This window comes from Dermacentor albipictus, chromosome 3 (assembly GCF_038994185.2).
Source record: "Dermacentor albipictus isolate Rhodes 1998 colony chromosome 3, USDA_Dalb.pri_finalv2, whole genome shotgun sequence".
Taxonomy (NCBI): domain Eukaryota; kingdom Metazoa; phylum Arthropoda; class Arachnida; order Ixodida; family Ixodidae; genus Dermacentor; species Dermacentor albipictus.
Window position 1 is genome coordinate 168,179,337 of NC_091823.1, and position 13,174 is coordinate 168,192,510.

At 47.5% G+C, this 13,174-nt stretch overlaps 1 protein-coding gene across 1 annotated transcript in view; it reads left to right on the forward strand.

The window, feature by feature from the left end:
• The window catches only part of LOC135919152 (uncharacterized), a 35,691-nt gene continuing 22,517 nt past the window's right edge, over positions 1–13,174 (forward strand). The window contains exon 1 of the mRNA XM_070534835.1: positions 1–18. Within this exon, the coding sequence (XP_070390936.1) occupies positions 16–18 (3 nt within the window). The 5' untranslated portion in view covers positions 1–15. The remainder of the gene's footprint in view (positions 19–13,174) is intronic.

Here is a 13,174-nt window from a genome sequence, read left to right on the forward strand (position 1 = left end):
TGACAAGGGACTGGGATGGTAAGTGTGTTTTAGCCACCTTCTCTACACATATGTTTTCAGCCTTTTTATTTTAAACCGAAAAAAATTGTAAAGGGTATGCGGAATTTTCCGCTTCTTTTTTGTTGGAATTCTGTTTTAGCACAAAAAGCACAGCGAAAGCAAATTTGACATAGAGCTAAAACAGCGCTTGCCTTAAGGCTGCGAGCGACCCGTGCTCCGCGTCAAGCTACTCGGGGTGATGAAGGTCAGTTGCTCGCCTAGAAACCTAACAGGTTATTTTTATTTGCGTCGAGTTTGCCTGTAGCGGAGACGAAAATGAAGAACCAGGAAGGGTGCGGGCATCAGAGGTAGGTAGGTAGGTCGGGTAATGCTTGTAGTCCTCGTGCTGCGGGGTAAGACATTTTACAGATACGTGCATGATAACGCTAGGTCGCATCAGCCTTTTCCTTATTTTCTATACCACATTCGTTTTATGGCCGAATATCGCGTACGTTCTTATAATCTTTCAATAGTTACAACCAACGCAGCCTGTAGTTGTGCCGATGGTAGATAAACTAGTTGTTTAAAGACCTGTTATTCTTCGTATTGAATGCAACTACACTGTCGAAGAATGCCTGCCATACAGCGCCCGTCGACATCAGGGAAATTGGTGAAACAGATATTAAGAGAAAAAAAAAGGTTAGTTTGGAACGAGAACTTTTAAGCCAAAAAAAGATATTGGTGAAGGTTGATCGAATAAGATGCATTCGCTGAAAAGTAAACCAAATTGTCTAGCGGAAATATATATCTGGTAGAGCACATCTCCTGCTTAATGTTCACATCAGTCGCCATTAACATTACGGCCAGTTGGCCTTGAAGAGGTTCATTGAAGAGCGGCACTTACCCTGTGGCACATGACCGGCCGCCTACGTTGGCGACAGGTTCATTGAACAGTGGCACAGACCACATATCCAGTTCTCCAAGTTGTCAGATAGGTTTGTTGAACAGCGGCTAAATACCCAATACCATATATCCCGTGACCCAAATTAGCGGGATAACGGTCAGGGATATCTATATATAAATAGACACCTAAGACAGCCCCCGAAAAGTGGCTGAAATGTCCTGTGAATGCTACACGTACCAAACAGTCACAGTCCTGCCCGGCGCACGCAGCCCACTCGCAGCGTAAGCTAGACGAGTGCCTCCATAGGAGCTCCATTTTCGACAGCACGCACTAGAGGGTTCTTACTTTGTGATGAAGGGTTGGTGGTGATGAACATATGTTAATCATTGAATTTTTACAGATAGGTTAGTGGGTTAGGGCCCCCTATTGCTCCCTCCCCTCACAATACTAGATGCCGTAATGTGTACCGAAGAGTAAACACAGGAGGTGAGACTACACGGGGCACATGCCATATGCTTTGACATGTGGCACGATACGTATCTCTTGTAGTAGTTCTTGACGATGATGCTGATGTTCATTTATTTGCATCCCTTTGAAACGAGGCAGTGGCAAATTGTCACCGAGCCTGAGAAAGCAAGTGGACGATTTAAAGCTGCAAATCCCTAATGACCATGGTTATACGCTAACACATTAGGAATTGAAAGAAAAGAAAAGCTACAAAGCATAGGTAATGTCAGCGTTTACTTCGAATCACGGCGGGCGGTGAGCATGACGCGCGCAAAATTAGGTTGGGCTTGGTAGGCCTAAAAATTTTCGTTTTCTTAAAGAAGCACAATCAGTACAATGTCGCGATACGTGCTGCCGAGGCGTCATGCTATCATACATTTACGATCGAAGGAATCACTACGAATACTGAGTGGTTTTGCTAGCGACATGCTTCTGGCCCGTTACACGATCTCACGCAAATTAACCTTTCATTTCCAAGCAATTACATGCAATAAGCCTTGCTGTAAGATTTATGCATGCTAAGTTAATACCACGAGCCGCACAGTGCGTTTATCACGCGTAGAAGGTCCGTTTGGCTGCCTCTCATCTTTCTTGCAAAATAGGTGTGTTCCGGAAAAGAACTTGTGATTTGCAGTGAGTTATATGTAATGACTGAAAGTGATTTTGTCTTGCAAAAAATAAATGAATAATCAGTAGTCGCTGAGCATTCGCGTTATTTGACAAAGTGTTTCTGTTTCGTTTTTTCTCTAGAGCTAGTCGAATTTATACAGACAGAAAGACCGAAACACTAACTCAGCAACCTGGTGTCTTGCATACTTCATGCGCATCTGTGGGGTCGAAATTACCTCTGGTCGTTAATAGCATCATTGTATGCCAAGCAAAGCACTGTAGCCATATACCCGTGCATGTAGCTTAAAATTATCTAGAGACTACGAGTCAGTTTGCTGCGCACACATGCGGCACTCCGTTGTTTCCGCCTCGATGCGTGATGAATACGCTAAGACGAGGTGTTCTATTTGGTCCATGTGATGTGCACAAAATTAGACCAGGCTAATGCTTTCCGAAACAGTTATAAACGTTCATGATAATGCCCACAGGCGGAAAGTTTCCATTTTTTTTCGGGGGAGATCTGGGGCCCAACCAGCTTTCCGAAACCCCATATATATATATATATATATATATATATATATATATATATATATATATATATATATATATCTATATATATATTGACACGTGTACTTATCATTATCGGGCGACAAGTGTTGCCGCCTAACAAATGTTATCGCACAGCGCGGGACGCGCCTGCATGTATCCGAAGTTTCTGGAAAGTTGTCGATGCTTCTATCCGCTGTTTGTTGTCGCCGAACTTTGTGTTATCTGATTTCATCGCTTGAAACGAATGGTGTAGAACATTTTAGAAGGCATGCGGGTCCCACCGTTTAGTCTGGAACATTCGATGATTGCTGTATAAAAGCCGACGCGCTTGACCCGCTGATCAGATTTACGACGATCGCCGACTGTGTTCGCCGCTCTCGTTGTGCTTTAAGTGTAGCCTGTTTTGTGGGCACAGGTTCGCCCAATAAAAGCTAGTTTTGCCTTTCGCAGTATTGCTACTGTGTTCTTTGACGTCACGACCACGTGACAATATATATATATATATATATATATATATATATATATATATTGACATACCACGGTCGAGACGACGCTGTATTCCAAGAAGGAAAAATGGCGTCGATGCAAAAACGAACAGGAGCTGATGATTGATGATGACTTTGTAAAGATGAAGAGAAAGTCTGCATAAATGCTTAGACTAACTTCCCCCGTGGACGGAAGCGGCCAGCCTGGCCGCCCACTAGACAGTGGAACGGAGAAAAAAGGGCTTCAGGCGGGAAACGTGCACGATCTCTGTTTCGCTGCAGCGTCGGTCAGTTGGGGCACCAACAGGTGTAATGCGATAGTTCACCGGCGAGGTCTGCTCTATGACTTTGTAGGGGCATATATATCGAGACTCAAGCTTCTCACATAAAGCGGGTGTTCGTGCAGGTGTCCATATGAGCACATCGTCACCAGGGCGGTAGGAAATGACGCGGTGAGAGGCATTGTACCGAAGTGTGCGATCGTCTTGGCTTGCTTCAGTGCTCATACGGGCGCTACTACGACATTGGGCAAGACGAGACACAAACTGGTCGCAAATGAATGGTGAAGTGTTGACGGGGCCAGAGAAGAAAGAAACGTCGAGTGATGAGGTTGGGTGGCGGCCGTATACTAAGCATAACGGAGAGTATCCGGTGGTGCGTTGAACAGACGTGTTGTATGCAAATGTTACAAATGGGAGAATCGCATCGCAGTTACGATGGTCTCGTTGAATATAAATGGATAGCATGTCGCACAGCGTGCGATGAAATCGCTCTGTTAGGCCGTTGGTTTGAGGGTGGTAGATAGACGTTGTCTTGTGCACGGTGTTGGACGCTTGCAGAACTTGATTAAGAGTGCTTGAAAGAAATTCCTTGCCTCGGTCGCTCAAAACAACGTGAGGCAGGCACCCCGTGACGTAAGTCGATAGCCTGCAAGAAGAAGGCTGCTACTTCTGAGGCAGCTACTGAGCGTATTGGGGCTGTTTCAGCGTACCGGGTCAAGTGGTCAACAGCAGTGACGATCCATCTGTTGCCTTCAGGAGTAGGTGGGAATGGCCCGAAAAGGTCAATGCCGACGACAAAAAAGGGTAGTGCTGGACAAGGAAGTGGCTGTAGCGTCCCGACCGGAGCAGAAGTAGGTCGCTTACGGTGTTGGCAAAGCGTGCACGAGGCAACATATCTAGCTATGCTCGTGGAAAGACCTGGCCAAAAGAATCGGCTGCGTATGCGTTCGTGTGTTATGTGGTAGCCCACGTGGCCTGACGTAGGGCCATCGTGTGAGGCCCCCAGAACTGCAGTGCGAAAAGAGCGCGGTAGAACGGGAACCCATCGATGGCCTTCCGGGTGAAAAATGTACCGGTAGAGCACGTCGTCTTCAAACTTGAACAGTTTGAGTTGTTTCCGTAGCCTGGCATTGGGTGGAGATGAAACACCGTTAAGGCGATTGATGATACTATGGCAATAGGAATCGGCACGCTGGTGAGTGGAAAGCACTGAAAGGCGGTTTGATGGAGTCAAGGAAGAAATCGGTGTAATACATGATGCGTCCTCCGTGCAGCCAATTTGATCAGGGGATGTGACGTGCTCCGATGATGGGGATGGTGATGGTGCTCCGTGGTGATCGTGAAAGACCATGGGCATCTTGGTGCTTCCTCCCGGACTTGTATATGACATCGAAATTATATGCTTACAATCGGAGTATCCATCGGCCAAGGCGTCCAGACAAGTTTTTGATGGTCGACAACCAACATAGGCCATGGTGGTCGGTCACAAACGTGAAATGTCGACCATGGAGACATAGACGAAATTTCTGAATGGACCAGACAACAGCCAAACACTCTCGTTCGGTTATCGAGTATTTCTCTTCCGCGAAACTACAGAAACCGAAACTACAGAAACCCGTCCGGATCTCAGGCTATGAACCTCATGTGTCATCCACTTGTGCTGACATTAGCAAAGTGACCATCTACATACGGTGTGAACTGACTTATGTTGTTCATCCAGTGCGGCCACATGACACTAATCAGTATGTGTGTTTGACCGTGAAAAAACAAAAACTTACGTTTACTTTAGTGGGCGCTTACCTTTCTCCATCGAGTCGTTTCGATAGGCAGAGACTGAGTGACATTATAGATGCGACACCTGGTCCATGGATTGTTGTTGGGGACTTCAACGCGCATCATTCACTTTGAGGAAGCAACAAGATTACTTCCAAAGGAAGAAACCTCGTGTCCTTTGCTTGCGACCATGACCTTTGTTGTCTAAATGATGGCAGTCCCACGTTTCTGCGTGGCCGGACGTACAGCAGTTGTTTAGACTTAGCTTTTGTTTCGCGATGCCTCACTCACAGCGTCCATTGGTTCGCAGATATAGAAACCCACGGAAGCGACCACATTCCTACCTACCTGAAGATAAAAGGCCTCACCAAATCCGTTCCATCAAGTGTTAAACAAACAATAGATTGGCCCGTGTTTAAATCACTTATGGAAGACGCATGTCACGAAGGCATTTCGTCCACACTAGAATTTGAGATCGCCTAGGCTATGCAGGATGCTATGCGCTCATATCGGCCATCAGAGAAATACACAGACTTTGATTCGGAAATACAGAGCCTCCGTGCAATCCGCCGGCGAGCGGAGCGACGGTACAGACGAACTAAATCATTATACGACCTTACAGAGGCCAGACGCATTCAAAAGAAAATTCAGCGTCGCCTTGCTGCATTGCAAAATCAACGCTGGAAATCGTTTCGTGAGTCTCTCGACCCGCGTAAACCTCTGTCGGTTGTTTGGAAAACAATCCGTGGACTTCGATCAGCTCCTCAACAGCGTCGTCCATTTAAGCCTCTAGCCCTACATCAAGGACGCCGAGAAGTCGAGGTAGCCGAAGATTACTGCGCAAGGATCGCGCGTCCGGCTTGCGCACCTTGCGCACCTATTCCACCTTGCGCATTGCGCACCATTGCGCACCATTGCGCACCTTGCGTCACCTTGCGCACCTATTCCCATTGTGCCCCCTTGCTCCCGAGATCCTCGTATGGACGCTGCTTTCTCCTTCGAAGAACTGGAGGCCGCACTTGCTGGGTGCAGGCGATCTTCGTCACCAGGACCCGATGGCATCACATACTCTGCGCTTGCAAACCTTGGTCAAGAAGCCAGAGATGCCCTTCTTGGCCTATACAACGCATCATGGCGTGACGGCCTGGTCCCTACAACGTGGAAATCCAGTCGGCTTATTCCACTCCTCATGGCTGGCAAATCCCCGTTGGAATTATCGTCTTACCGTCCAATAGCACTGGCCAGCTGTGTCGGCAAGGTAATGGAGAGAATGATCCTCGCACGGTTAGAATGGTACTTGGAATTTTACAACGTCTATCCAGAGGTAATGGCTGGTTTTCGACGTGGCCGCTCGTCAATAGATAGCGTTATCGACCTGGTAACATACGTACAACACCAGAAACATCTGAAACGAATCACTGCGGCCCCATTCCTTTATGTTAAAGGTGCGTACGACAATGTAGGTCATCATTCAATACTGGACGCCTTAGAAGCTGTAGGGATTGGTGGACGCACCTTTCCCTGGATATGCAACTATTTGAATGGGAGATCTCTTTTTATTTTGACTGAAGACGGACCAACGCCGCCTAGCTATACAAGTCGTGGTGTACCGCAAGGCGGAGTACTCAGCCCTACCCTTTTCAACCTCGTGCTCGTTGGTCTCGCTGATTCGTTACCGCAAACCGTTCAACTCTCCGTATATGCAGACGACATTTGCATATGGGCTTCAGGCGTCACACGTGTACAAGTCCGCGCACGACTTCAGAAAGCCTCAACGGCTGTGTCAAGATACCTAAGAAAACAAGGCCTGGAGCTTTCCGCTGAGAAATGTGCACTCGTTGCTTTTACTCGCAAATCGATGGCGCCTTATGCATTGCGGATTAATGACCAAATTATACGATATAGCCGAACGCACCGATTTCTTGGCGTCATCATTGATAGAGACTTGTCTTGGAGCCCTCACGTCTCGTACATGACAAAGCGTTTGGCCGCCATTGTGGACCTTCTTGCGTTTCTCGGCGGGAAGTCCTGGGGCGCGACAGTACCGTCAATGTTGCAGCTATACAAAGCACTGTTTTTGGGCTTCCTGTGGTACAGCTTACCTGTAATAGGAAATACTTGCACTACGAATATTCGCAAACTCCAGAGCGTGCAAGCCCGAGCACTCAGGACTTGTCTCGGTCTTCCCAAAACAACGTCATCGATTGCGACAGTGGCCATAGCCAGAGACGCTCCTTTGACAGTATACATTGATACAGATGTCCTGAGAGCGCACATCCGACACCTGACTCGGATCCCCTCACACCATCTTGCTTGCTTGCCAGCAAAAAGGCCACTTTCAACTTTTGCTAAAACTATTGCAAAACATCAATCGTACTTGCCATCAGAATTTACGCCCGCTACACGATTGTCAGATCCACTGTGATATCTGCACCAGCCCCAAGTTCAACTGACAATTCCAGGAATCGGAAAAAAAGCTGGAGCGCCATTGCAAGCTTTGAAACAAGCAACATTTGAGCACATTCACAACGTGCACGGATTCCGGCAACATGTCTACACAGATGGTTCGGTGAAACTCAACAGCTCTGCTGCTGCAGTCATATTCCCGGCACAATCTGAGGAAATCAAATTAAGAACTTCATGTGTGACCACATCGACGGGTGCAGAACTCGCGGCGCTCCATGCTGCACTTGATTTCATTAAGCAGAAGCCTCCGCAACAATGGACAGTCTTTAGTGACTCCAAGGCAGCCCTTCAGTGCATACGAAGCCCAATGCGCCACGGACCGAATGAACAACTGGCCTCAGAAATTCGGCACATATATCATCAAAGCTATGACAAGGGACACGACATATTCTATCAGTGGCTTCCAGGACATAGTAACATCAGCGGGAATGACCACGCCGACGAAGCCGCCCGATCTGCACATGAAAGTGATCAGCGAGTCGTCATTCCGTTTTCGCGAACAGACGCTGCGGCTGAGTTGCGATTGATGTCCCGTAAGTGTACTTTGCCCCTGTGGGACTCAAATGTTTTCACCATGTGTCGGTTGCGATCATTGTCTCCGGACATACGGATGCACCTCCCGCCTGGATTACCACGACGTGAACAGACCATGCTCTACCGTCTGTGGCTAGGCGTTGCCTTTACAAACGCCTATGCTTTCCTCATAGGAATGGCCAACAGCCCCACGTGCGACACATGTAACATCGACGAGACGCTCGCACACATTATCTGTGTCTGCCCGCGATTCAGTGCTGAGAGACAAGTGATGTGCAGTGTACTGGACCAGTTGGACAATCGTCCACTTTCAGAACTAAAAGCTTTAGGCCAATGCTCCGATAGGACATCCGCGTTGAAGGCCTTAAACGCGCTAGTAAGGTTCTTGCGGTCTACGGGCCTTCACGACAGACTCTAAGAATGCCGCCTCCTACCGCTCTGTAGTGTACGCGCTTTGTTTGTGCTTGTCTCCCTTTCTATCTCCCCCTTCTACTCTGTTTCTCTTTTTCTCCTTCTTAACCCTTCCCCCTGCGCAGGGTAGCCAACCGGAACTACCTCTGGTTAACCTCCCTGCCTTTCTCTGCATTACTTTCTCTCTCTCTCTCTCTTCCGCGGAAGTGAGAACGCGGCTTGCATATGCAACAATCTTTTCGCAAAATTCTTGGTCGCGCTGCAGCAGTACGGCACCAATTCCTTGACCACTAGCGTCAGTATGCAGTAATGTGGGCGCCTTGTCATCAAAATGACAAACAGGTGAGGATGTTAGGGCGCGCTTGAGTTCTTGGAATGCGGCTTCACACTGATCGTTCCAATCGAAGGAACTTGAACAAGCAAGGAGGTTGTGGAGGGGCGAGGCAATGCTGGCGAAGTTCCCGATAAAACGTCGAAAGTATGAGGCGAGTCCAATGAAGCTGCGCAGTTCTTTTGCACGAAGTGGGCGTGGAACGTTGAGCACTGCGGAAACTTTGTCCGGATCGGGCTGGATACCGTCTTTAGTAACGAGATGACCCAGGAATTTAATCGTTGTGCTAGCGAAACGGCACTTCGTCGCGTTTAGTTAAGTCCGGCATTAGAAAGGCATGTGAACACTTCATCTAAGCTTTGCAGATGGCCAGTGAAAGTCGAGGGAAACACGACGATGTCGTCGAGGTAACATAGACAAGTTTTCCACTTGAGACCGCGAAGAACAGTGTGAATCATTCTTTCAAATGTGGCGGGAGCATTGCATAGACCGAAAGGCATTACGTTAAACTCGTAAAGACCATCCGGAGTAGAAAAGGCGGTCTTTTCTTTGTGCGCTTCGTGCATTGGAATTTGCCAATATCCGGAACGAAGATCAAGGCTGGAAAAGTATTGCGCGCCTTGCAAAGAATCGAGGTAGTTATCGATACGGGGCATCGTATATACATCCTTACGGGTGATCTTGTTCAGTGCGTGGTAGGCAACACAAAATCGTACCGATCCATTCTTCTTCTGCAGTAAAATGACGGGTGATGACCAAGAACTGATGGAGGGGCGTATGATACTTCTTTTCAGCTTGTCGGCGACGTTCTCCTTGATGATTTAGCGTTCGGCCAAAGAGACTCGGTAGGGACGACGACGTAGAATAGTTTGGCCATCGGTGTCGATACGATGGAAGGCAACGGAAGCCTATCCGTGTGACGAAGTATCCATATCAAAGGAGGCCTGGTGCTTCGCGAGCAATTTTAGCAACGCTCCACTCTGAGCAGCAGTGAGGTCAGGACGTATCACGGAAGCAATGGCAGATGAAGCAGATTAGCCCGGTTGAGGAAGAGCATGCGAGGCGGCAAGAGTAAGCAGGGAGACTGGTTGGGTATCCACATAACAGGTCACTGCGGAGCCTTGAGGTAGGAGCATTGTCTCAGTAGTCGCGTTTACACAATGATTAATGCAGAACTTACTTTGAACCGCACCAGGCAGGAAGCGAAGACAATCGCACGGACAAGACAGCGGCCGTAAGGAGTGATGAACATGTCGTCATTGGTGATGCCCGTAGAAGAGAGACTTATGATTTGCTCGTGGCCGGGAGGCAGTACAGAATCGGCAGCAGAGAGAAAACGCAGTCGTGGCTCATCGGCACTACCACTGCAATGAACAGTCTCGGTCATATCGACTACACATTAACGGCAAGATATTAAAGCGGACGCTGACGAGAGAAAGTCCCAACCTAAAATTAGTTCATGAGCGCACGCGAATAAAATAGCTAACTTAATGTGATGACACATACCATCGATGAAGACGCGTGCTGCACACTGGGCTGATGTTCGAATGATTGCTCCATCAGCCCCAATCAGGGATGATCCAATGTAAGCCGTCTTCACTTTCCGCGGACGAGAGCACAGGTCCGCCCGCATAACAGATAAATTAGCTCCCGTATCAATCAGAGCTAACAAACGCACACCCTCAACAGACACCAATAGCATGTTCGAAGGACGTTCAGGAGAACTTGGAGCACTTCGCGGCGATACAGTTTTCCCTCCAAAAACTGCACTCGTGAGTTTTCCGGTCGCTGGACATGGAGTTGGGAGACAGGTCGAAGTGGCGAAACAGAACATAGGAGTGGCGATGGGGAGCGGTGTCTCGAGGCACGTCTGTTGTGCACGGTGTGGGAGAAGTCAGCCGGAGATGGAGATCGGCAAACTGGAGGATTATCGTCATAAGTGCGGTAGACGCTAGGAGGTGGCTCATCTCGTTCAAAGGCAGCGTAACCACGACGTTCGTCTTGCTAGAGGCGTTGGCAAAACCGGGAGATATGTTCTAGAAAGCCGCAGTAATAGCAGACAGGCCTCGATGAACGCCAGGCAGAGTGGTAGGGCGGGTTCGGAGCTCGGGCGACTAAGAGTGCCAGGTGATCGCGAACAGGCGCAGGTGGTGTGATTGGAGACGGCGCCGCTGGCATTGCAGCAACCTGGGCGTAAGAAGCCGGTTGTGGGCAAGGAGAAGCGTTGGTATGGTGGGCGTTCTGCAGGGAGGCCAATTCCTCCTTAACTATACCATGCAGGTCAGCAGAAGCAGGTTGGATGTGAGCGCCGCTGCAAGGGGGTGAGCCATGCGCTTGCGATTCCTCGCGAATTATGGCTCGTATGATAGACCGGAGCTCAATACTGTTTGCCAAAGGGTTGTCGGAAAAGTGTGGTTGCAAGCAGATTGATTGCAGGGCGTCGAAGCGCTGACAAACGGATACGACGTCCGACATCGTCGAACGGTTTTGAGCGGCGAGTGCGTTGAAGGCAGTAGGTCCAATACCTTTAAGAAGGTATCGCACGCGGTCAGCCCAACTAATAACTCAATTAGCTGAATTGTTTGCATTGTTAATTTACCTATCTCTCAGTTTTTTTCTTTTTTTGCTGTATTCACAGACTTAGTAACGGATAGTACACGCGTTTTATGCATCCATACTGCTCTTCTTTTTTTCTGATGAAGACCAATTTTTCCGCGATAGTCTATACACCTATGCAGCTCCTGAAAGATTTCTTTGCTTTTGTTGAACCGGCAGTACACGAAAAACTTCAGTCTGTAATGCTTTTATTAGCTTATCTCCACTTCTTTAGGAATATAATAATCTAAATAAGCACCGTACTTCAGGGAATGTAGGAAAAATAAAGGTTGTTGCTTGGCTAAGTGGTTAGTTACGATAAATGTAAGGCGCAACACAATGTAGTCAAGAACCTGCAGGGAAAGTCATAAACTGGCATCAATTTTCAGCGTTTTGAGAATCCTTCAACTGAATTTGTGGAAACGCGCCTGAATTAATGGTTCTATGAAAAATCCAAGAGTAAAAAATTTGCGCCACGACGTTTGTCTCCGTTGCCTTGTTTTTGTACGCTGCACTAAATATTTCCTTCAGCATCGCAAAAGAGACTGTGTTCCATGTTCCTAATAATTCTTGAACCTGGTATGTCTTTGCGCGCGGTGACAAAGGCTTCTTGGCAAACAAAAAAAAAATCATCATGGAATGAACAGACGATGGCTATATTTCAAGATTGTTGAGCATCACGGAAGCAGTATTTCTTTCGAAATTTCAATTACGTAGACTAATTACGGCAGCCGAGAAAGAAATACGGGAGTCTAGACCCAGCGTTTCCACAAGATTTGTCAAAGATTTGATCTACCGTATTCTTGAGGGCAACAGCTGCTTTTGCTTCGCAGCGTTTATTTAGCTCGCTCCCCCAATCCCTAATTGTGAGAGGAGAACTAGGGGGTGTGTAAATTAGAAACGTGGAAGTCGTAATGATTAAGCACGCCAGTGTTTTGGCGGGACAGTGAGAAGTTGTGCTATCGGTTTTTTCCTGTAGTTCGTGTGACGAAAATGGAAAAGAATGCTCCCCTGTACACAGGCGTTGTCAATGGGCTTAGCTTTTCCAGAAAACAGGAAACCGAAACGGGAAACAATTGTCTTGCGTAATCAGGCGTCGTTGATCGGTTTAGTTTTCTCAGGAAACAGGAAATCACGAGACATGTTTCAGGCAATTCACAATAAAAACTGCGGCAAAATTAAGCCTCAGATCGTCAAAGAACTGATTTATATATACAAGCGTTAGAATGACAGTCGATACAAGACAGTGTGCAGTCTAGTTGCACACTGCGCTTCTTGTTTTCTTTTTGTTTACCTCAATCCTTACGCTAATTTGCCCTAGTTAAAACAGAACCATGTGATATAAGGATCCAACGTTAATGCTTTTTTTCTTTTATTTTTCTGCGTTCTAACGTTTATTCACTGCTTTGTCTCGAGCTTTCAAGAAAAACAAAGAATCGGTATTTCTTGTCATGATGCAAGCCGTCCTTTCCTTATGCCAATACATCCTTGGAATTTGGATAAAGTTGATCGTTGAAGAGCACCACATGTGCAAGTAATTTGGGTCTGCCGCCAGCTTCTTGATCAGTAGGCTAGAGCATGCATGTGTCACATTTATCAAGAAACAAACAGATCAATCAACCTCTTAAAAAAGGTTATTGTGTCTCGCTTTGTTTGCAATACTGAGTAGCGAGCGCCCTGATCTCTCCGGCAGCTTGTGTTGACATCACTGCTCATGCGTTTTACCGCATTAATGTTTAAGCTGTCTGAA